Source organism: Macaca fascicularis, chromosome 14, assembly GCF_037993035.2.
Source record: "Macaca fascicularis isolate 582-1 chromosome 14, T2T-MFA8v1.1".
NCBI lineage: Eukaryota > Metazoa > Chordata > Mammalia > Primates > Cercopithecidae > Macaca > Macaca fascicularis.
In genome coordinates this window covers 74577283-74598852 of record NC_088388.1, presented here as the reverse complement: position 1 = coordinate 74598852, position 21570 = coordinate 74577283, and the positions used below count along the sequence as shown (strand labels likewise).

At 47.8% G+C, this 21570-nt stretch overlaps 1 protein-coding gene and 1 long non-coding RNA gene across 4 annotated transcripts in view; one reads left to right on the top strand and one right to left on the bottom strand.

The window, feature by feature from the left end:
* MOGAT2 (monoacylglycerol O-acyltransferase 2) overlaps window positions 1–21570 on the bottom strand; it is a 60865-nt gene that overhangs the window by 9285 nt on the left and 30010 nt on the right. For 2 of the 3 annotated variants that reach the window (XM_074014790.1, XM_045371280.3), the window contains exon 2: window positions 4282–4460. In XM_074014790.1, the coding sequence (XP_073870891.1) occupies window positions 4282–4305 (24 nt within the window). In that variant the 5' untranslated portion in view covers window positions 4306–4460. Of the gene's footprint in view, window positions 1–4281; window positions 4461–6478; window positions 6677–21570 lie in introns of those variants that run through there. The other variant, XM_005579112.5, reaches the window with a different exon arrangement.
* The window catches only part of LOC123568723 (uncharacterized), a 66480-nt gene that overhangs the window by 43097 nt on the left and 1813 nt on the right, over window positions 1–21570 (top strand). The gene's annotated exons all lie outside the window — the stretch shown is intronic.

The following is a 21570-nucleotide window of genomic DNA, read 5'->3' as shown; positions in this document are numbered from 1 at the left end:
AATAATACAGCCCCAAATTTGAATGGTGCCCAGGTGGACAAAGCTACCTGGAGGGTTACCTGGCTGTGGGGTGCAGTGGACCAGAATAGGGTGGGAGGTCCCCAGTCCCTGCAAGGCAGCCCTGGGGCTAAGGGAACCGCTGTGCTCTGTGCCAGCTCTCCCTGCCCATGGCAGAGGTAGGACTCCTGGGAGGGTCCTGGAGATGCGCCCCAGCTCCATGTGAGAAGACCTCCCAGGCAGAGCCTTCCTATAACCAAGGGGGCAATCTCAGGGGGAAGCACGTATCCTAGATTGTGTAAGCTGGGATTTCTGTCCTGGGTGAAAGCTGGGCACCTAAGTCCCAGTGACGCGGGTTAAGAGACCCAGTGCTGAGAGGTGGCGGCTAGGAGGTCAGGCTTTAAGGCCCTAGAGATGCCTGGCAGGCTGCAGAAGACCTGAGGGTTTGTCACAGGTATGTGTGGGTGGGGTCAAGGAGGTGGCCTGCAGGCTGCCCCAAGCCTGGCTCTGACAGTGACAGGCACGGTGCAGGCAGCATTTCCTGACAGCTGGTCACAGCCCTGGTCATAGCCCTCGGTGCCTAAGACCTTGGCCCACGGAGACCGTGTTTGCTCCAGATGACAAAATCTTCAGTGCCAGGGAAACCCAGAGCCTGGGTGGGTCTTCAGTATCAGGTGGGAACAGCTCCTCCTACACAAAACATTGCCTGACGCTCCACAACTAGCTCTGTGGGAAGCTGACCGGGTGACTTTAGAAAGTTCCAAGGCCCAGAAACGGTTTCTGAATTTTTCTTGAAATTCCATCACCAGGTGCTAGTTCATAAAAGCACAGTAAGAACTGATAAAAGCTCAGAAATCACTGGACAGCCACATGTATATGGCAGGGGAGCGTAGAGGTTTGTGAATGGTGGGGGAGTTCAGCAGAGCTGGGTCTCCCTACTGTCTGCTCACCCCATGATCCCTTCAGGACTTGGGCAGTAAAGGTGTGTGGGAGGGTGGGAGGGTCTATGGAAAGAGAGTCTGCAGGCCACAGCCCCACCCAACAGGCCCAGCTTAGAACATAGTCAAAATGAACATCATCTCGCCCTCTGCTGGCCACTCAGTGGCATTGCCACCTTCGGCAGATGGTGCTGCAAAGGGCCTGCGGTGAGCAAGGATTCTGGAAAAACACACACACACACACACACAAAAACAAAAAACGGTGCACAGGAGCAGGCACAGTGGCTGACGCCTGTAATCCCAGCACTTTGGGAGGCCGAGGCGGGCAGATCATCTAAGGTTGGGAATTCAAGACCAGGCTGGTCAACATGGTGAGACTCCGTATCTACTAAAAAAGTACAAATTAGCCAGGAGTGGTGGTGGGTGCCTGTAATCACAGTTACTCAGGATGCTGAGGCAAGAGAATCGCTTGAACCTGGGAGGTGGAGGTTGCAGTGAGCCAATATAATGCCACCGCATTCCAGACTGGGCAACAAAAGTGAAACTCCGTCTTGAAAAAACAAAAACAAAACAAACAAACAAAACGGTGCACATAGAATTTTTGCAAATCGAGGCCTGTGTCCCACCAGTGTTAACAGTACTAAGGTTGAGATATCCTCCTCAAGAGCCACCTGGCTGAGGAAGGAGCAGGAAGGACGTTGATAGGGTAGGTGCAGAGCTGCCTCAGCATTTCTGCCAGACCTGCAACTGGAAAGGCTCCAGGTGCACAGAGGGCCAGATGCTGTCCTTTGAGGCCCTTGGGCTGGCTGAAGACACCCCGGGAGAACTTTCAGGTGAGCAGTCCCAGTCTTGCAGAATGGCCTCCAATGGCCTCCACCCTCTGACCTGAGGGCCTCCCCAGCCTCCTCTGCAGGCCTGCCTTCTGCTTTAGCCATGCTGGATGTCAGCCTGTGGCTCAGAACTCACCATGAGGCAAGTGTCTGGGCCTGTGCTTGTGTGTTTGCCTTTTCAGGCTGCTTTTTTTCCCCCAGTGGGCTTGGGATTCAGCTCAAGAGCGGGAAGTGAGACCAGAACCTCCAAAGCTCTCCGGGAGGCCAGAGCCTGCTTCAGGTTTTCTTTGGCTTGGTCCCTGATGTCACACACACGTCCCCAGGCTGGCCACAGCACACTTTCCCGGGGAGACTCTGACCTTCCTGGCACAGAAGAGGAAGCCCAGGCTGGAGAGAGGAGAGGCAGGAAAGGGAGGTGAATCTCAAAGTGCAGAGGTCCTGGGGTGGGGATGAGGACTGTGCCTCTGACACATCCATGGGCTGCTCCCAGAACTCAGCAAGCCCTAAGTTTCTTTGCTGACAAGACCCTGGAGAGGGCCTTGCAGGAAACACATATGAGGGGCAGGGGAGACTGCCCCCCTCCTGAGCCCCCCAGGCTAGACCATGTTCTGCCTTTCCACATCTACCACCCCTCGTGAGCATGGCACGTGAGTCTCTGCCAGCCACTGCCTGCTCTCTGCCCAGCACCCCCGTTGCCCTTCGCCCTGGAGGCCCTGCCCACTGCGGTGCTAGAGGCTCCTGCATTCCAGTTGTGGCTCAGCCTTTGCCAGTCCTTCTTGGGCTCCAGGACTCTCAGAAGGGAGCAAGGCAGGAACCCCAACCACCTTGCGTTCCCATAATTCAGACAAGTTTCTTAACTTTGGTGGACTTGTTTCCTCTACCCCTCCCCCTTTGCAAGCTGGAGACCTTGTTTCTGGAGGGACAGGAAGAGGTAGGCTTCCCAGGCAGAGTGGGAGAAGTTACATAGGTGTGGAGGTCAGAGCAGCAGGACTCTCAGAGTCCTCTCCAGACTCGAGTCACGACCACGCCTTCTCAGAGTCCCACTGCCAAGGTAAAATAATACTAGCCGCCTGTTTACTGAAAACCTACAAAGTGCTAGCCGGGCACGGTGGTTCACGCCTGTAATTCCAGCACTTTGGGATGCTGAGGTGGGCGGATCACTTAAGGTTGGGAGTTCGAGACCAGCCTGACCAACATGGTGAAACCCTGTCTCTACTAAAAATACAAGAATTAGCCAGGCATGGTGGCCGGCACCTGTAGTCCCAGCTACACGGGAGGCTGAGGCAGGAGAATTGCTTGAACCTGGGAGGCAGAGGTTGCAGTGAGCCGAGATCGCACCACTGCACTCCAGCCTGGATGACAGAGCCAGAGCAAGACTCCATCTCAAAAAAAAAAAACAAAACAAACCTACAAAGTGCTTTACCTGCTTTGTCTCATTGAATCTACACAACCCAGTGAGGTATGTGGCATTATCCCCATTTTACATATGAGGAAACTGAGGCTCAGAGAGACTAACTCGCCCATGTTCATACAGCCAGTATGGTATGGGGCTGACTTGGAATCAGAGTCTAGTCTACCTGTCTCCACAGGCCATGTCTTATCCCTTTCTTCTCTCCTGCTTCCAAAGGAGGGCCAACTGCCCCTGCCTGTCCCTTCTTTGCATCCCTGCTGCCTTCCCCACCCTATTCCATCTGGCCAATAAACCATCACTGCCTGGCTGCATAGATCAAGGCTTTAGATTGCCTGGGATTCCGTTGAAGGGGCCGAAAGATCTGCTCACTCAAATCCAGGGATCTGCTCTGCTCTGGACACACCTTCAAGTCCAGGGCCAGCTGTCCACAATGACCATGAGGTGACAGGAGCTGGAAAGCCAGAGATTTGGAGGCATGCAGAGGAGGAGGAATCAGTCTACTTACTAGATACATGGGGAGACTGAGCCTCAGAACAGGATAAAGCTTTGCCCAAAGATACACTATATGCCAGTTAGGGGCAGGGTAGGATCTGAGAACAATTCAGGGCTCTCTCACCTGTCCCTTTGCCCACAGTCAGTGTACACACTTGGAAATCTGTAAAAGAACTTGTGTGACATTGGTGACATTTTCTCTTTCTCTGGGTGTCAGCCTCCTCTTCTGGTAAATTTTAAGTGTGAGGTTAGATGGTCCTTAGAAACTGTAAGTTTATTACCTTCACTCCCAAGCCTGGGCTGCTCATGGGTCTGTGCCTTTAAGATACATAGGCATGCCTTACATCATATACCCCACAGAACTCCTTCAAACACTGGACACTCATCAGTCCCTGTACTGGCCCCGCATCCCTGCAGATGCGAAACCATGATCGGAGAGAAGCTGGACTCTTCTCCAGGTCACATAGTAGCAGAAGCCCTAGCTCCTACCTCCCAGCCCAGTAGCCTCCTCAATGCATGCAGGGCCATATTTTCCCATGAAGATGTGGGCACTCTGGCCCTGACCACACCCCAGCCAACTCCCTCCCCCACCCCAACCAGCCTCAATACTCACCGAGATGGGGAAATAGTCCTTCATGTACTTCCATATGGTCCAGCACCTGATGGCCTGGACGCGCCGGCCCCCCTGCCGCGGCTTGTCTCGGTCCAGGTACCACCAGGCCGCATATAGGACAGTGAGGAGCCAGAATCTTGTAAACAGGAGGGCTATGAAGCCCACAATGCAGATCTCGGCTGGGGAGGGAAGAAGGAGCTGTCAGGAACAGGATCTGAGAGGAAGGCAGGTGAGATTGCTCAGACTGAGCTCTGCCCATAGGCCCGGCACTAGCAGCACCGTCCTGTCCAATCCTTGACCCCAGGAGGAAGACAGCAGCTTCCTGATCCTTCAAGGAGGAGAGGAAGGCCTCGAGAGGGACTGTGGCCAGCCCAGTGTCACTGGGAGCACGCGTTGAGCCTAGGTAGGCCTAATACCAAAGCTCACTTTCCCCCACTGCACCAGGCCACCTAATTCACTCCATCCCCCGCCTATCTCCCTTCTCCCCAGGAGAGTTGTCTGTACTTACCAAGTAATCGATGGGGACAACTGGTTGGATAAACTGTTCTGGTTTCTGTCTTTTGGGATCTCAGAGCAAAGGGAGACCCTTTCCTGCTCTCTTTCTGTTCATCCTCTGCCCCATTTTCCCAGAGATAAATCCAGGTAGGTCCCTCCCCTTATTCAAGCCCTTCGTGACTTCCCCATAACTTCAGGCATAGTCCAAGCAGCTCAGCCTGGCCTCCAGGAGCCTCAGAGCTGGCCCTGTCCCTCCCGCTCCTGCCTCATGTCTGTGGCCACTCTGAACTACACAGTGTTCTCAAACCCTGCTGAGCTCCAGTGACCAGTGACGTTTGTTGTTGAAAGAAGGAGGGACGGAGGAAGAGGCCAGCCCTGGCCACCCCAGAATCAGGGGTGCATCAGGGCTAAGACCAGGCCTCGTGTGGAATTCCCCTCCGACTGATGGTTTCTCAGCCCTTACTGGAGGCAAATCCTTGATTGTTTGGCTCATCTGTGCAAAGGGGGTATACAGGGATGTGTAAAATGTCTAAAAACCCTTAGAACAGAGACACAGCTCAACCAGAAGGGATGCTAGGGCAGGGTCCTGGAGGGCCTGCTTTGCCAAGGGGGAGCTTTTTAGCTACAGAATTGTGGGGGAGTTTCTGAGGAAGTATGTGTGTGTGTATGTGGGTGTATGTGTGTGTGTGTGAGAGAGAGAGAGAGAGAGACATGGCTACTGACCAATGTGTTCAGAGTGTGTCAACATTTCAACAACCAGGAGAGTGGTATCTGTGTGCAGAACCCCAGCCCTGGAGGCAGCAGTTCCTACCCTGTCTGGTGCCAGCAGATGAAAGGAAAAATCCCATGGACTCCCAGTCATTCTCCCTTCCCAAGCCACAGATCCAGGCCCTCCTCGAAAATGTTACCTTCGGCAGAGCTGTTGTTTGGGCAAGGGTGATCTCTCTGGCCACAAATCAGTGGTGGGGTGGGTAAGGGGCCATGCTCATGCTCATGCCCTCTAGTGTGAGCCCAGCCCAAGGTCCAGGCCAGGTCTGTGCTGAGCAGAGGTCAGCACATTTCTTCATTTCCTTCACTATAGCCCTGCAAGGCCAGCATTGTTGTCCCCAATCTGCAGAGGGTGAAGTCGAGGCTTGGAGAGGTCAGGCATGGGCTGGCTAAAGTCACACAACTGGTCAGTTGCCCAGCTGAGTCTGACTCCGGGTTTCCTGGTACCCAGCATGCCCACTCCACAGTCCACTCTCAGCCTGCACTTTCTCCCCGCCCTCCTGTTCTTTCCCTGTTTCTCTCACTTACCCTACTACCAGCCCCAGTTTCCTCCTCCCAGAGAGTACAGAAGGAAATCCCTCCTCTCTGAGCAGGCTGCAGAGCCCAGAACTCTCCCATCACCACGCAGAGGCTTTCCTACACCACCCGGCAGCCTGCAGATTGGTCTCCATCCAAGTGCCAAAGGAGAACCCACAGTGCAATCCAGGAAGAGTAAGTAACCTGCCCAGAGCCGCAGATGGTGACTTCTACCCCACTCCACCAAGAAGCCTCTGGGCAGGCCCAGGAGTTCTCTCTGGGCAGGGGCTCTGAGCGCAACAAAGCCCCCTTTAGGATAAGTGTCTTCCCACCATCAATGTGCTGTGTGCACCTGGTGTGGCTGCTCTGCCTCACCTGAGTGCGGTGGTCTCCCATCCCACAGTGCAGCCCAACTTACCCAGAGCCAAGAACGAGAAGACAAACTGTAGGACAGCAAGTGTCTGCAGCCTGCGCTCCCATGGCACAAACAAGGGCGCGAACTCTACCATGCTGGAGGGTCAGCCTGAATCCCTCGGGTTCTGTGAGCTCTGCTGTGGTCTGAGGCACCCACAGGTTTTTGTTCCTGCCCCAGGCTGTAGAAGCTGGCAGGGAGAGTGCCACACCCAGCCCAGCCCAGCCCCAAGGCCTCCTTGCCCCTGCTGAGGCAGGAACTTCTATCCTACAAGAAACCTTTGAATCTACCTGCTAGAGCCTGGCTAAGGAAGGAGGAAGAGAAGGGGTTGTATAGCCTTTATCAGCCTTCTCAGGCAACACCTTATCTGCATGGCTACCTTTCCCTGATCGCTTAAATCTTGTCTTTCCTATAACTAGACAGGTGAAGCCCCAAGCATATGCAATCTCGCCCCCTTCCCACCTATTCAATGACTTGGCCCCAAGGTCAATGGATAAGACGACCTTGTCCTATCCATTGTTCCCCCTCCACACATATGCTGTACTAACTCCTACCTAAAAATCCCCACCCACACTGTGTCCTCCACCTCCTGCCCCGTTTTTCTGCTCACTCACACAGCAAACTCTTGGAAGAGCTGTCTTTCATGCCTTCCCGTCCTCACCTCCCATCTGTGCTACCACAAATAATGGTCCACACTTCAGGTATCACCCTTCCACAAAAATGCCCTTGGCAAGTTCCCTAGTAACCTCCACGTTGTTAAATCCAGTAATCAATTCTCACATCTCATCCTGACCTATTGGCGGCATTAGATACGGTTGATCACTCCCGTGTCTTTGAAACCGCTTGGCCTTTGGACACTATGCTCTCCCAGTTTTCCTCCTAGCTCTCTGGCTGCTCCTTCTAGGTCTCCTTTGTGCCTCTCGTCTTTCACCAGGCCAGCTGTTAGAGTCCCCCTCCTCCACTCCATCCTCCGGACTTCTCTTTTCTCTCCAGTTCCTGCTCTGTGAGATCTCATCCAGGCTCACACCTGGCATTCTATTTACACAGCAAACACTTCCAAATCTGCATCTGCAGCTCTGCTCCCTGGAGCTCTAAACTTGAATCTCTAGGTGGTTCCTTGACATCTTCACTCAAATGCCTGATAGGCACCTCCACTGTAGCGTGTCTAAAGCTGAACTTGATTCCCTCCCCCACTTCCCTCCGGCCCCGCTGACTCCTCCTCTGCTCTTTCCTATCTCAGTAAAGGGTAACGCCCATTTACCCAGTTGCTCAGGCCAAAACCTGAGTCACACTAGATCCCTTCTATTCTTCTCCATCCACCTCTATCAGTCACCATGTCCTATCTGTTCTTCTAAATCCCTCCCTCTAAATGTGAACTTCAAATTGACGTATATCATACATACGGAAAAATGCACAAATCCTAAGTGGACAGAGGAATGCCTTTTCACAAAGTGAAAGTTATCACCACTCTGATCCACAAACAGAACTTACCTAGCACTCCTTCTGGCCTTGCCAGTCACTGCTCTCCTCCCTGTAGCTCAGCACCATCCTCATCTCTGTTCTTGAACTTTATGAAAAGTGAATCATTTAGTGTGTACTCTTTTGAGACATCATGTGTGTCTGTATTGCCTTTGTTTTCATTGCTGTTTAGCATTCCATTGTGTGAATATGCCACAAAGTGTCCATTTGGCTGCTGACAGGCATTTGGGTTGTCACCTGTTTCTGGCTATTATGAATATTGCTGCTATGAACATTCCTGTACATGTCTTTCATTATACATCTATACACATTTCTGTTGGGTATGTGCCTGGAAATAGAATTGATGGGTCTCATGGTATATAGCCATAGAGTTTTCCAAAGTGATTGTACAAATCTATACTCCCACAAGCCTTATATAAGAATTCTGAGTTCTGAATTGTGGTGGGTGTGTAGTGGTCCTTCATTGTGGTTATAGCATTTTCCTAACAACTAATAAATATAAGCACATTTTAATATGCTTACTGCCCATTGGATGTCATTTTCTATGACCTTGTTCTAGTGTTTTGTTGATTTCAGTCTCTTGAACTGAACAGCTGCCGCCTACCTCCACAGCCAGCCTCTTTTATAGGCTGGCTCTGTCTTCCTTATTGGCCTCTCCGTTTACTTTCTATCCACGTTCTCCTCTCCACAATTTCAACACAGCAGGAGAACCCGCTGGGATTATGAATATGTGAATGTTCAAGTTTGGGAGTAAAGCCAAACTGTCTTCCAAAATAATAAAATAATACATCAGTGTACAGTCTCCCCAGGAATCAAGAGCCCCCCACCCCCACGGATCCGCTCTGACCTTGGTGTGGTCAGACTGTCTTACAAAATAATACATCAGTGTACAGTCTCCCCAGGAATCCAGAGCCCCCCACCCCCATGGATCCGCTCTGACCCTTGGTGTGGTCAGACTTCTTTTCCAGCTAGGGTATGAAATGAGACCAAGTTTTACTCTTGATTTGCATTTCCTTATCATTAATTTTTTTTTTTTTTTTTTGAAACTGAGTCTCGCTCTATCGCCCGGGCTGGAGTGCACTGGCACGATCTCAGCTCACTGAAACCTCCGCCTCCCGGGTTCACGCCATTCTCCTGCCTCAGCCTCCCAAGTAGCTGGGCCTACAGGTGCCCGCCACCACGCCCAGTTAATTTTTGTATTTTTAGTAGAAACGGGGTTTCACCATGTTGGTCAGGCCGGTCTCAAACTCCTGACCTCAGGTGATCTGCCCTCCTTGGCCTCCCCCAAAGTGCTGGGATTACAGGTGTGAGCCACCATGCCTGGCCTACACTAATGTTGAACATGTCTTTTTTTATGGGCATTTCCTCTTCTGTGAAAAGCTTGGTCTTCATTTTTGCCCATTTCTCGGGAGTGTAGCTTGTGCTTTTCATAATCATTTGTACTTCTTTATGTACTCAGGATATTAACCCTTTGGGGTGGCATATATATTGTAAATCTCTTCTCCCAGTTTCCAGCTGGTCTTTTTTTTTGAGACAGCGTCTCACTCTGTTGCGAGGCTAGAGAGAAGTGGCGCGATCCCGGCTCACTGCAGCCCCCAACTCCCAGGTTCAAGTGATTCTCCTGTCTCAGCCTCTCAAGTAGCTGGCCTTACAGGTACCCGCCACTATGCCCAGCTAATTTTTGAATTTTTAGTAGAGATGGAGTTTCACCGTGCTGCCCAGGCTGGTTTCCAACTCCTGACTTCAAGTGATTCACCCTCCTTGGCCTCCCAAAGTGCTGGGATTACAGGCATGAGCCACTGTGCCCAACCCTAGCTTGTCTTTTAAGATGTCCTTTGATGAACAAACATTTTAAATTTCAATATAGTCATATTTTCCAGTCTTTTATAAAATACACATTGTTTGGTCGGATTTAGGAAATCTTATCTTACTTATACATTTCATTAAAAATTTTGAAGTTTTAGGTCAGCCCAGTGGCTCACACCTGTAATCCCAGCACTTTGGGAGGCTGAGGCAGGTGGATCACGAAGTCAGGAGATCGAGACCATCCTGGCTAACACAGTGAAACCCCGTCTCTACTAAAAATACAAAAAATTAGCCAGGCGTGGTGGCAGGCGCCTGTAGTCCCAGCTACTCGGGAGGCTGAGGCAGGAGAATGGCGTGAACCGGGAGGCGGAGCTTGCAGTGAGCCGAGATCGCGCTACTGCACTCCAGCCTGGACGACAGAGCGAGACTCTGTCTGAAAAAAAAAAAAAAAAAAAAATTTGAAGTTTTGTTTTTTATATGTAAATCCTAATTCATCTGGATGTTTAGATAGCATGAGTTAGGTTCCAATCTTAGCTTTTGACATGTGGATAAGCATTTGTTTTCAATCTCTTTGTTGAACACTCCCTCCATTCCCCACGATATGTTATGCCACCCTAGTCATGTGAGACAGTTCTACGGATGCGTGATCTGTATCTGGGCTTTTATTCTCTCCTGTTAGTCCTCTTATCTATCTCTGCCAGCACCACACTGTTTTTAAGAGCCCTCAGCCAAATTAGAGTTCCAGTACCGGAGCAGCTAGCAACACTGCCCGAGCGGGGTGGAGGTTTACAGTATGTTTTCCACAGGATACTCCTTTTCCCTGGGGGACAGCCTAATGCCTAGTCGTCCAGCCCACAACCAGGGAGTCCCTCACACAGGAAGCTTGCTTATAGTGGCAGATGCTCTGGATTCAGAAAAGGTTGTGTAAAAAAAGTTAAAAAGAAAAGGAAAATATATTGGCAGATGCCCTGGTGGTTCTTATCAGATCTGTGTCCAATTTGTGTCTGCCTGACCATTACTTGGACTCTAGGAGCCATCGAGGTAGTCTCTGGTTCTTCAGATAGAGGGTGCAAATTTAATACACCCCACAGTAAAAAATATGTTCACTAACTTATTACTTATGAATCCTGGACAGGGAGGGTGCCGTGAGTCAGGAAGGCAGTGCTCCATCCTGGGGTCATGAATGCAAAGTCAGGAAGAGAGAGAGAGAAAGAGAGAAACCCCACAACTAACGGTAGATATAAGGGAATGGGGTGTAAGTCACTTAAAGTTTGCAGGCAAATACCTGAATTGTCCCTTTAAAGGAATCAGTGGCAAAGCAGAAAGCCCATTGGGCTGAACTGGAGAGATGCCTCTAAGTTCCTAACTCTGGGCCCCTGTTTGAGACATTTGGGTGTGCCAGTCTATTTCTATGACTAGACAGCAACCTTTTCTGTGTGTTCCTGTTATAACTGACCCTGTGATGCCTGGGCATTTGACCTCGTGTTTGGTGACGAGTACTGTTTAAATAGTGGAGACATTGAAGGCTACTGGAGAAATGTGGGTCAGGCATGGAGCAAGGCATTTGATGAGCATCACTGAACACACAAAAGATGTGGAGGCACCACTGTGACCTGAAACCCCATTCACAGGCATCCACTCCACTGCGTGGGGCTGAGCCAAGTAAATAGAGCAACGCTTCATCTTGGGCGGAGTAGGAACGTTGTTGTAAACCCGGGTAAGGTTACACAATGCCTGTTATCTGTTGCGCCATTGCTTCTAGATTGGCTTTCCCCAGGCTAGAATTTTGTTGAGGTATAGAGCTGTGTGGCGGTGTACCTTTGAGCAGACAGCAAGGAGTATACCAAGATCAGGGGCTAAGCAGGCAGTCAGTACAGAAAGAAAAGCAAAAATACCCAGTGTCCATTTGTGTTTTAGCAGAGCCAGTCCATGGGCATTACTGGAGTGCAGGTTTAGTGCAAGGAGCAAAGCCATCTGTGGCACCAGGGGCAAAGCTATCTCCAGCATCAAGGTCTTGGGTTCAGGCGTGTCATCTGAGGCAATGTCACCTTCAGTGGTGAATTATAGGGCAAAGGTAATGTCATCTGAGATGTGGGACAGGTGTGTCCTTTTCATGGGACCTACTCGAGTTAATGTGGGCCTGAGCACTGGTCATAATTGGTTAAAACAGTGGTCTGCTGAAGGTTTTGGGCCTCTGGTTGTAACCAATGAAAGCAGCCAAGGCAGTAGGGATAAGACCAGCCATCAACAGAACAGTGTGTGGCTGCAGTTGACAAGGTTTATTTTGAGTGGAAGTTTGGGTTCAAATGGGTCCCCTATCAGAAGAGCAGCTGCCTGGTCTAGGGGACAATCTATGATGATGAGTCCCAGGAGAATATGCATCTTTAATCTGGCTCCTAACCCTTGAGGGATGGGGGCGAGATTGAAATTCATAAAAAATAGGTTAAGACCTGGGGTAGCCGGGCGCGGTGGCTCAAGCCTGTAATCCCAGCACTTTGGGAGGCCGAGGCGGGCGGATCACAAGGTCAGGAGATCGAGACCACAGTGAAACCCCGTCTCTACTAAAAATACAAAAAATTAGCCGGGCGCGGTGGCGGGCGCCTGTAGTCCCAGCTACTCAGGAGGCTGAGGCAGGAGAATGGCGGGAACCCAGGAGGCGGAGCTTGCAGTGAGCCGAGATCGCGCCACTGCACTCCAGCCTGGGCAACAGCGTGAGACTCCGTCTCAAAAAAAAAAAAAAAAAAAAAAAAAAAAAAGACCTGGGGTAAACTCAAGATCTTTAGTTTATTTATTGTATTGGAATTTGAAAAGAAGTTGTTTGAGAACATCATTAAAGCAACCATCGGGACCTATCAGGGACATGAAGGTTATATCGGATACCTCCTCTGGAAGCCCAGCATAGTGTATTCTAAGGAGTGAAATGTGTGCCTTCACAACTATTAGTAATGTCTCTAACTCTGAAAGAAACAAGCAGTGAACTAGCAAGGCCTTGCAACATGGAGTTATGTGATTTTGATTTATAATTTGGATGTCTGTGAAATAAGAGATTCCCAGGGTTTATTCTTTTTTTACCTTTATGGGAACAATTTTTAGGTAATGGCCCAATAATTAATAATGAATGTGAAGATGAGACCATTTGTTGGCCAGGACAGCCAGTGATAGGATGACTTGCTGAAGTTTGACCAAGTATGTTTTTTCTTGGGTCCTGTCCTTCATCATCCCAGCTAAGGGATGGAAAGTAACAGCTCTCCACTAAGCTGCATCACGTGTGATGGCTAATGATGCCGCCGTTCCCACAGTCCATGAACTCCCATTCCTGTTCATTCAGTTAATACCAAAGGGCTTCCCAGGTAGCCAAGTGGTCTGGGGAGGGGTGACCTCCTCCAGCACCCTGGCATCTGGCAAGGGACCAAGAGAATGAGGAGGCCACCCCCTCCTGCAGGTGGAATATCCCAGAGGGCCCAGGGTTGGCTCCATCCTGTCTTAGGGAGGCCTTGGTAGCCAAGCTGAGCTTGTGGAGGGATGTTCCAATAACTCAAAGCATAATGGGCAACTGGGTAGGGAGGGTCACAGGCTCAGGGTCTGTGACAGCCTCTATGTCCAAGACAGCTCATAGGTAGCCAGTCATTTGCTGTTTTAATGGTGTATAGCCTGAGGCCAAGAGGGACAATATCTTGCATCAGAAGCCCTGAAGCAACTAATGACCATCATAAGTGAATCAGAGACTCCAGGAGGTATTACAGGAGCTTACCAAAGGTTACAGTGAAGGAGTTTTTTGAGGTCACACACAGGAGTGCCTGTTGATTTTAATTTAGCAGTAAAATTTGTCAATGAGAAATGCGTTTGCCACCAGAGCCCAAAAGTATTAAGAAATATTGGGCTTAAATGTCTTAAATGTGTGTATCAAATGCATTTCCTTGGAGTGGGACGTCCTCAATGCAACGTCATATCTGTGCCCCTGGAGAAGGCAGTTGTCATTAAGATCTTGTCTGCAAAGATTGTGCGTGGTGACAAAGCTGTGGAGCTCCCCCATGGGTACCCTGGAAAGATGTATTGTGTCCCCTCAGAAGTGCAGGCAAACTGCAGCTGAGAGGCTGTTGGAACAGGCACTAAACAGACAAGGTTAGCCAAATATATAAGAGCAAAGTATTTATCACTTGTTGATTGAATAGAATCAGCAACTTAAATAATATTAAGGAGGCAGTGATGGATGGGACCAGGGTGTTAAGACTGTAGTCATCCATCATAAAGTGCCCTTATGTTTTAGGTGTCACATATGCCTTAGGAGAGGCAACCTATGGGTGTCACTGGAGTGGAGGTTTAGTGTAAGTGTCCAGGCTACATTGATATACATTACATATATAATATATATATATAATACATATATGTTCCATGAATACATATAAATTCTTCTATATACATTATACATACATGATTGCATTATATATACATTATATAGTCATCTTAAATTTCAAAAAAATTTTTCTTGGAATATTGGAATTCACTGAATGCAACTCATTTTGAGGAAACACATATATGAATAAAAATGAAAGATTAAGAAAGAATGAATTAAATTCCTAGGTTATAAAATCTAGAAAAAGAACAACAAAGAAACTCAAAAGAAAGCCCAAGGAAGAAAGTAATAAATACAAATGCAGAAATTAATGACAGAGATGAGAAAACAAAGATATAATTAACAGATTACATTAAAAATGAAATACACAAACTACTAGCTAATGTTATCACAAAGAGACAAATCACATGTACAAAAAATAAAAAACGAGAATGAATGAAATGTTGAAACAAAAGAAATTTCTAAAAACCGTTAGAAACTAGAACTACTTTGTAAACTTCTATACAAACAAGTTGTAAACTAAACTGAACCAATAAAAGATAGAATACTTAAACAGGTTAATTACCATAGCAGACTCAGAGAAAGTTATCAAGGAATTATTCCACAAAAAAAGCACCAGGCACAGACGGTTTCACAGGTGAATTTCAGCAAATCTGGAAAGATTAGATAGCCCCAGTGCTCCGTAAATCAATTCAAAGGTCTTAAATTCAGGAACAATTTCTAATTTCTTTCTTATGTAGCAAGTATAACATTTATATTTATACTCAATTTTAAAAAGCAGAGCAAAAAAAAGTACACATTTATCAAATTATTTATGAGTATTGATGAAAAATATTTAAATAAAATGTTTAGAAATCTTATATTAGAAAATATTAGAAGATGGAATCCAACATAAAGTTACCATACACCATGAACAGGTAGGATTAAGGAAGCCATTAATATAATACAAAGGATTAGTCAATTTAAGGAGAAAATCATATTAGTATCTCCATAGATGCTGGAGAAGCTGTTGACAAAACTCAACACAGAGGGAAATTAATGGGTGTTTTCTCAATATAATAAAATATACATACCCTGTTCCTAGAGCTAGAGTTTTTTTTTTGTTTTTTTTTTTGTTTTTTTTTTTTTTAGATGGAGTCTCGCTCTGTTGCCAGGCTGGAGGGCAGTGACGTGATCTCGGCTCACTGCAACCTCTGCCTCCTGGGTTCAAGCAATTCTCCTGCCTCAGCCTCCCGAGTAGCTGGGATTACAGGCATGTGCCACCACACCTGGCTAATTTTTATATTTTTAGTGGAGACAGGGTTTCACCATGTTGACCAGGTGTGTCTCAAACTCCTGCTAAAGTTAGAATTTGAATGGGGAAATACTAGAGGTGTTTCTGCTAAGTACAGGAAGAAACAAAGAGGCCCTCTACTATTCAATGTCGTGCTGGAGATATTAGGCAAAGCAGTCAGAGAAATCAATAAGAAACAAGAATTAGGGGGAAAGGAATAAATTTATCCCTTGCAGATGATATGATTGCATACCTGGAAAGCCCTAGAGAATGAATGGTAAAATTAACCCAGATAATGGAAAATTCAGTGAAGTAGCAGGATATAAAATTAACATACAAAAATTAATAGCCTCAGTATACACAAGCAATGTCTAGTTAGATAATATAATGAAGGAGAAAACTCTATTTATATAGCAACAAAGAAGATGAACTACTTAGGAATAAACGTAATAAGAAATATGCAAAACCTATATAAGAAGAACTTTAAAACACTCCTGGAAGATGCTCAAGCAGAAGTGAAATAAACGAAAAGACATCACTTGTTCCTGTTTAGGATGTCTCATCTCATAAAAATATAAGTTCCTTCTTACTTAATTTGTAAATTTAATGCCATCCCAGTAAGAACACCAATAAACTTTTCCTTTGAGACAGAGTCTCACTCTGTCATCCAGGCTGGAGTGCAGTGGTGCGATCTTGGCTCACCGCAACCTCTGCCTCTCGGGTTCCAGCAATTCTCCTGCCTCAGTCTCCTGAGTAGCTGGGACTACAGGGGTGCGCAGCACCACACTCAGCTAATTTTTATGTTTTTTAGTAAAGTCTGGGTTTCACCATATTGGCCAGGCTGGTCTCAAACTCCTGACCTCATGATCTGCCCGCCTCAGCCTCCCAAAGTGATGGGATTACAGGCCTGAGCCACTGTGTCCAGCCACCAATAAACTTTTTAATGGAACTAAACAAGTTGATACTGAGCATTATATGGAAAAATAGGTATGAAGGATTAGCCAGGAAAACATTAAAGACAGCATCTTCCATATGAGGCTCAGTATCAACTTGTCTGGTTCCACAAAAAAAAGTTTATTGGTGTTTTTGTTGGGGTTGCATTAAATGTATACATTAAATAAAGAGGAATTGACTTTTGTATATATTGATCTTGTGTCCTGGGACCTTGCCATTTTTACTTCTGTTGGGAATAGGCCCCCCAAATCTGGCCATAAACTGGCCTCAAAACTGGCCATAAACAAAATCTCTGCAGCACTGTAACATGTTCATGATGGCCATGACAAAGGTTATGGGTTTACGGCAATGAAAGCAAGGAACACCTGGCCCACCCAGGGCGCCGCTTAAAGGCATTCTTAAACCACAAACAATAGCGTGAGCGATCTGTGATTTAAGGACATGCTCCTGCTACAGATATCTAGCCAGACCCATCCCTTTATTTGGCCCATCCCCTTGTTTCCCTAAGGAATACTGTTAGTTAATCTATAATCTATAGAAACAATGCTTATCACTGGCTTGCTGTTAACAAATACGTGGGTAAATCTCTGTTCCAGGCTGTCAGCTCTGAAGGCCGTGAGACCCCTGATTTCCCACTCTACACCTGTATGTTTCTATGTGTGTGTCTTTAATTCCTCTAGCGCCGCTGGGTTAGGGTCTCCCCCACCGAGCTGGTCTCGCAACTTCTTAGTTTCAGGAGACTTTTTGCAGATTCTTTGGGTTTTTTTTGTTTTGTTTTGTTTTGTTTTGTTTTTAACATAGACAGTGATGCCACCTGTGAGTAAAGACAGTTTTATTTCTACCTTCCCAATCTGTATAGTTTTTATTTCTTTTTATATGTTTTATTGCACTAGATGGTAAGAGATGACATCCTCGCCTGGTTCCCAAGCTTAAGGGGAAAGGATCCAGTTTCTCACCATTAAGCATGATGTTAACTACAGATTATTTGTAGACCTCCTGGCAAGACCTTCTGGTTTGGCATATAGCAGAGAATGTATTGAATGAATGAATGCATGCATGAATGAATGAATGGATGAATGGATGAATGAAAGTATCTGGAACATAAAGCGGTGGGGGAGTGGGAGAAGACAAGCATGGAACTAAAAACTAGGAATTAAATTAGGCCCAGTTTTTATTTTCTATTATTATTTTTTTAATTTAAAAGTAAACTTTAATGTCGAAAATGCAAACTTGGGGAGGGTAGAAAGATCATACAGAAGTCATTTCCTGTGAAGGGGAAGATTGGGAGAGATTAAGGGATATAGTCCTGGGTGACCAGGAAGAGAAGCAAGAGTCCACCCCTCAACATGTTGGGTTCAGGGGAACCTGGAGGGTTGCACAGCGGCTGGGCAGAGGCGCTCCTCACTAGGCCCAGTTTTTAAAGGTCTTGAATGTCTCAGAGCTCTCATCCAACAGGCTGAATCATCTAACAAGAAATAACCAAATGAACCTGAGACCAAAGCTGATGGGTGCCATACAGAGGACCCCATTAGCCACTGGGTGCTGGGTGCCCACCTCTGCTGGCAAGGCCTGGCCTGCCCTGGTGGCCTCTTGCCCTTAGCAAAGAATGAAGAGGACCTTTTCTTTTTGACAGTTTGGCCCTAAGGGTCCACGATTTCTGTATGTGCCACTGGCTTTAGGCCGGGCACAGAAGAATGACAGGTCCCTGTTCTGCTTCTCATTCCCTAGGTGACCTTGAGGAAGCACAGACCCTCTTCGGGCTGGTTTCCACATCCTTAGACTAGGGATGGGAGAGAATTAAAGGGGAAAAAACTAGCATTAAGGGCCTACTGTGAGTTGTTCTTTATATTAATACTTCTTAAAGAGCTAGCATTTTTGAGCGTCTACTGTTAAGTAGGCAACCTATGTGTATTATTTCATTTAATTCTCAAAGCAGCCTTCTCAGGTGGGTGCTGTTGGAATCACTAGCTGGCACGTATACCAACTGACATGTCATGTACCTCTCACAACAACCCTCCAACATAGGTGTTAGTCCCACCAGGCTCTGGGAAGTGAAGCCGCGTATCTAAGGTCTCGCAGTTAACAGGCGGCAGATTTTAGGTTCTGTTTGGGCCTTTTTACCCCAACGCTTGCTTTCCCTTCATCATACTCTCCCTCCACGATTATGACTGTTCTCCTTTATTGCCCAGCCCATGAAATCCTCAGGCTCCAGGACCCCATGTCCTCAATGTGAGAGACAGAGCCTCGCGCAGCGCAGGTGGGAGAGACGTTTGGATGAAGGATCCAGCAGTAGGAGGGGAATGAGAGGGAGGAGAGGAGGAAGAGTTGAGGCAGGCAAGCGCCCGCGGTGAGGAACTGCTCCCTCTGGTGGTCATTCTGAGAAGCTGCGGACAAGGTGGAGTTGGTGCCCAGCGTGGGGCGGGCTTGGGCTCAGGAGAAGCCTGGCAAGGGCCCGAGCTATGAGGGGATCACCCACCGAGGTAGTTAAAGGCTCTAGTTCTGCTGCCTTTGGCTGGAGGAGAGTTAAGTCTGTCCCTATCCAGGACTTGTCAGGATGGAGAATTCTGAGCTTTGCTCGGACTCCATCAGCTGTTGAGCCCCCGTCCCTGGTCAGGCATGCCTTGGAGTGTGTCCAATGAGGAGTTATTGTCTCATTTGACGGAGGAGGAAACAAACTCAGAGGTATTAAATCGCTCCAGCTCACCACAGTAAAGACCCCTTTTTTTATCTGCTTTTTGTTTGTTTGTTTGTTTTAATAAGACTGTTTTGAACCCAACTAGTTCCTGGCCCTCTTCTCTCTTTATTTGCCCTCTCTCCCCGGGTGATCTTGCTCGTGACATGGTTTTAAAACCCATCTGCGCACAATGCCTCCCAAGTTTAGATCTCCACCCCTCACCCTCCTCTGGGCTCCAGACTGTCAACTGGGTATCTTCACTTGGGTAGCTCCGAGGCACCTTAAATCCAACATGTTCAGGGGCAGACTCTTGCTTCTCTTCCTGGTCACCCAGGACTATATCCCTTAATCTCTCCCAGTCTTCCCCTTCACAGGAAATGACATCATCCTCCAGCCAATTACTCAAGGCAGAAACCCAGGAAACATTCTAGATTCCTCCCTCACCTACACCTTCATCTTCAAACCATGAACAGGTCCTGTTGCTTCTAGTTCCAAAATATATCTTGAACGCATCCACTTCTTCCCATCCGTTTTCCTTCTCCAAGTCATCCTCACCTGCAGGGACTATTGCAATAGCCTTCATGCTAATGTTTCTACCTCTCTCTTTTTTTTTTTTTTTTTTTTTTTGAGACAGGGTCTTGCTCTGTCACCCAGGCTGGAGTACAGTGGCTCCATCTCGGCTCACTGCAACCTCCACCTTCCAGGTTCAAGTGATTCTCTTGCCTCAGCCTCCTGAGTAGCTGGGACTACAGGTGTGGGCCATCATACATGACTAATTATTTGTCTTTTTGGTAGAGACGGGTTTTCACCATGTTGGCTAGCCTGGTCTCAAGCTCTTGACCTCAAATGATCCTTCTGTCTCAGCCTCCCAAAGTGCTGGGATTACAGGCCTGAGCCACCGCACCCAGCCTCCTACCTCTCTTATTGATTTATTCATTCAACAAATCATTGATGAGCACATGCTGCTTACCAGGAACTGTCCTGGACAGTGTGGAAACAGCAGATGCAAGATTGCCCTCTGGCCTCTCCCAGTCTATTCTCCAAACAATGGGCTCGTTACTATTCTCTGTGAGTGTGTGTTTTAATTATGCAGTTTCTCTGCTCAACACCTATATGATGACTTTCAACTCTTCACTGTGGCCCAAAGTGCCTGGGTGATCTGGTATTTCCAGCAGCTTCTCCCTCCAAGCCTCTCCTCTCCTCCATCCATGTTCACTGGGCTTTAACCACATTGCCTTCTTTTCATCCTTCTGATTCCTCAACTAGGCCACATTCCTTGCCAGCCACCTGAGGGCCTTTGCTCATGCTGTTCCTTTGGCCTGAAGCTTCCTTTCCTCTCATTCTATGTGCTGCCAACTCCTCCTTCAGGTCTTGGTTTTTTGTTTTGTTTTCAGACGGGGTCTCACTCTGTCACTCAGCTAGAGTGCAATGGCACGATCTCAGCTCACTGCAACCTCTGCCTCCCGGGTTCAAGCAATTCTCCTGCCTCAGCTTTCCGAGTAGCTGGGACTACAGGTGCATGCCACTACACCCAGCTAAATTTTTTTGTTGTTGTTGTTTTATTTTTAGTAAAGACGGGGTTTCACCATGTTGGCCAGGCTAGTCTTGAACTCTTGACTGCTGGTGATCCACCCACCTCGGCCTCCCAAAGTTCTAGGATTACAGGCATGGGCCACCCCACCCAGCCCAGGTCTTGTTTTAAATGACACCTTCTCTGAACACCCTCTTTCCTCTCTTTGCACCCTATTTCCTCCACAGCCCTTATCTATTACGGTAGATGGTAAACTCCTTTAGGGCAGGAAACAGGATTATGTAATTCACCAATCTGTCCTCACACCTCAGGTGTGCTTGTTGAATAAAGGAACTCAGAACTAAGTCTGTCTCTTCCCACTATAACCCTTCTGAGAGCTGAAGCTGAGGTTTCTTTTCTTCTGGCGGAACACCCATGCAGTAGCCTGGCCTACGCAGCACTGCTCAAGCTGTGTTCTGTGAAACGTTGTTATCTCGGTGAATGAAATTTAGAATGAAATTTAGAGCTTCACAGTATCCAGCATGGGATTAGACTCTGAGAAGTCCTGCTGTAGGGAGCCCATTTAGCTCGGTTCAACCCAGACATTCCCAGCCTTGTTTTTCTAACTACTGGGATACAATTTAATGGGAAACTAGACAATCCCAAAGCTCAGGAGCTGTGGCCATTCTGTCCAGGAATTGCTAGAGAGTCAGCCTTGAGGCCGGGCACAGTGGCTCACACCTGTAATCTTAGCACTGTGGGAGGCCGAGGCGGTGAATTACGAGGTCAGGAGTTCAAGACCAGCTTGGCCAATATGGCGAAACCCTGTCTCTACTAAAAAATACAAAAATTAGCCGGGCGTGGTGGTGTGTGCCTATAATCTCAGCTACCTGGGAGGCTGAGGCAGGAGAATCATTTGAACCTAGGAGGGTGGAGGTTGCAGTGAGCCGAGATCGCACCACTGCACTCCAGCCTAGGCGACAGAGCGAGACTCCATCTCAAAAAGAAAAGAGAGAGTAAGCCTGGAGTGGCAGTGAAGCCTGAGCCT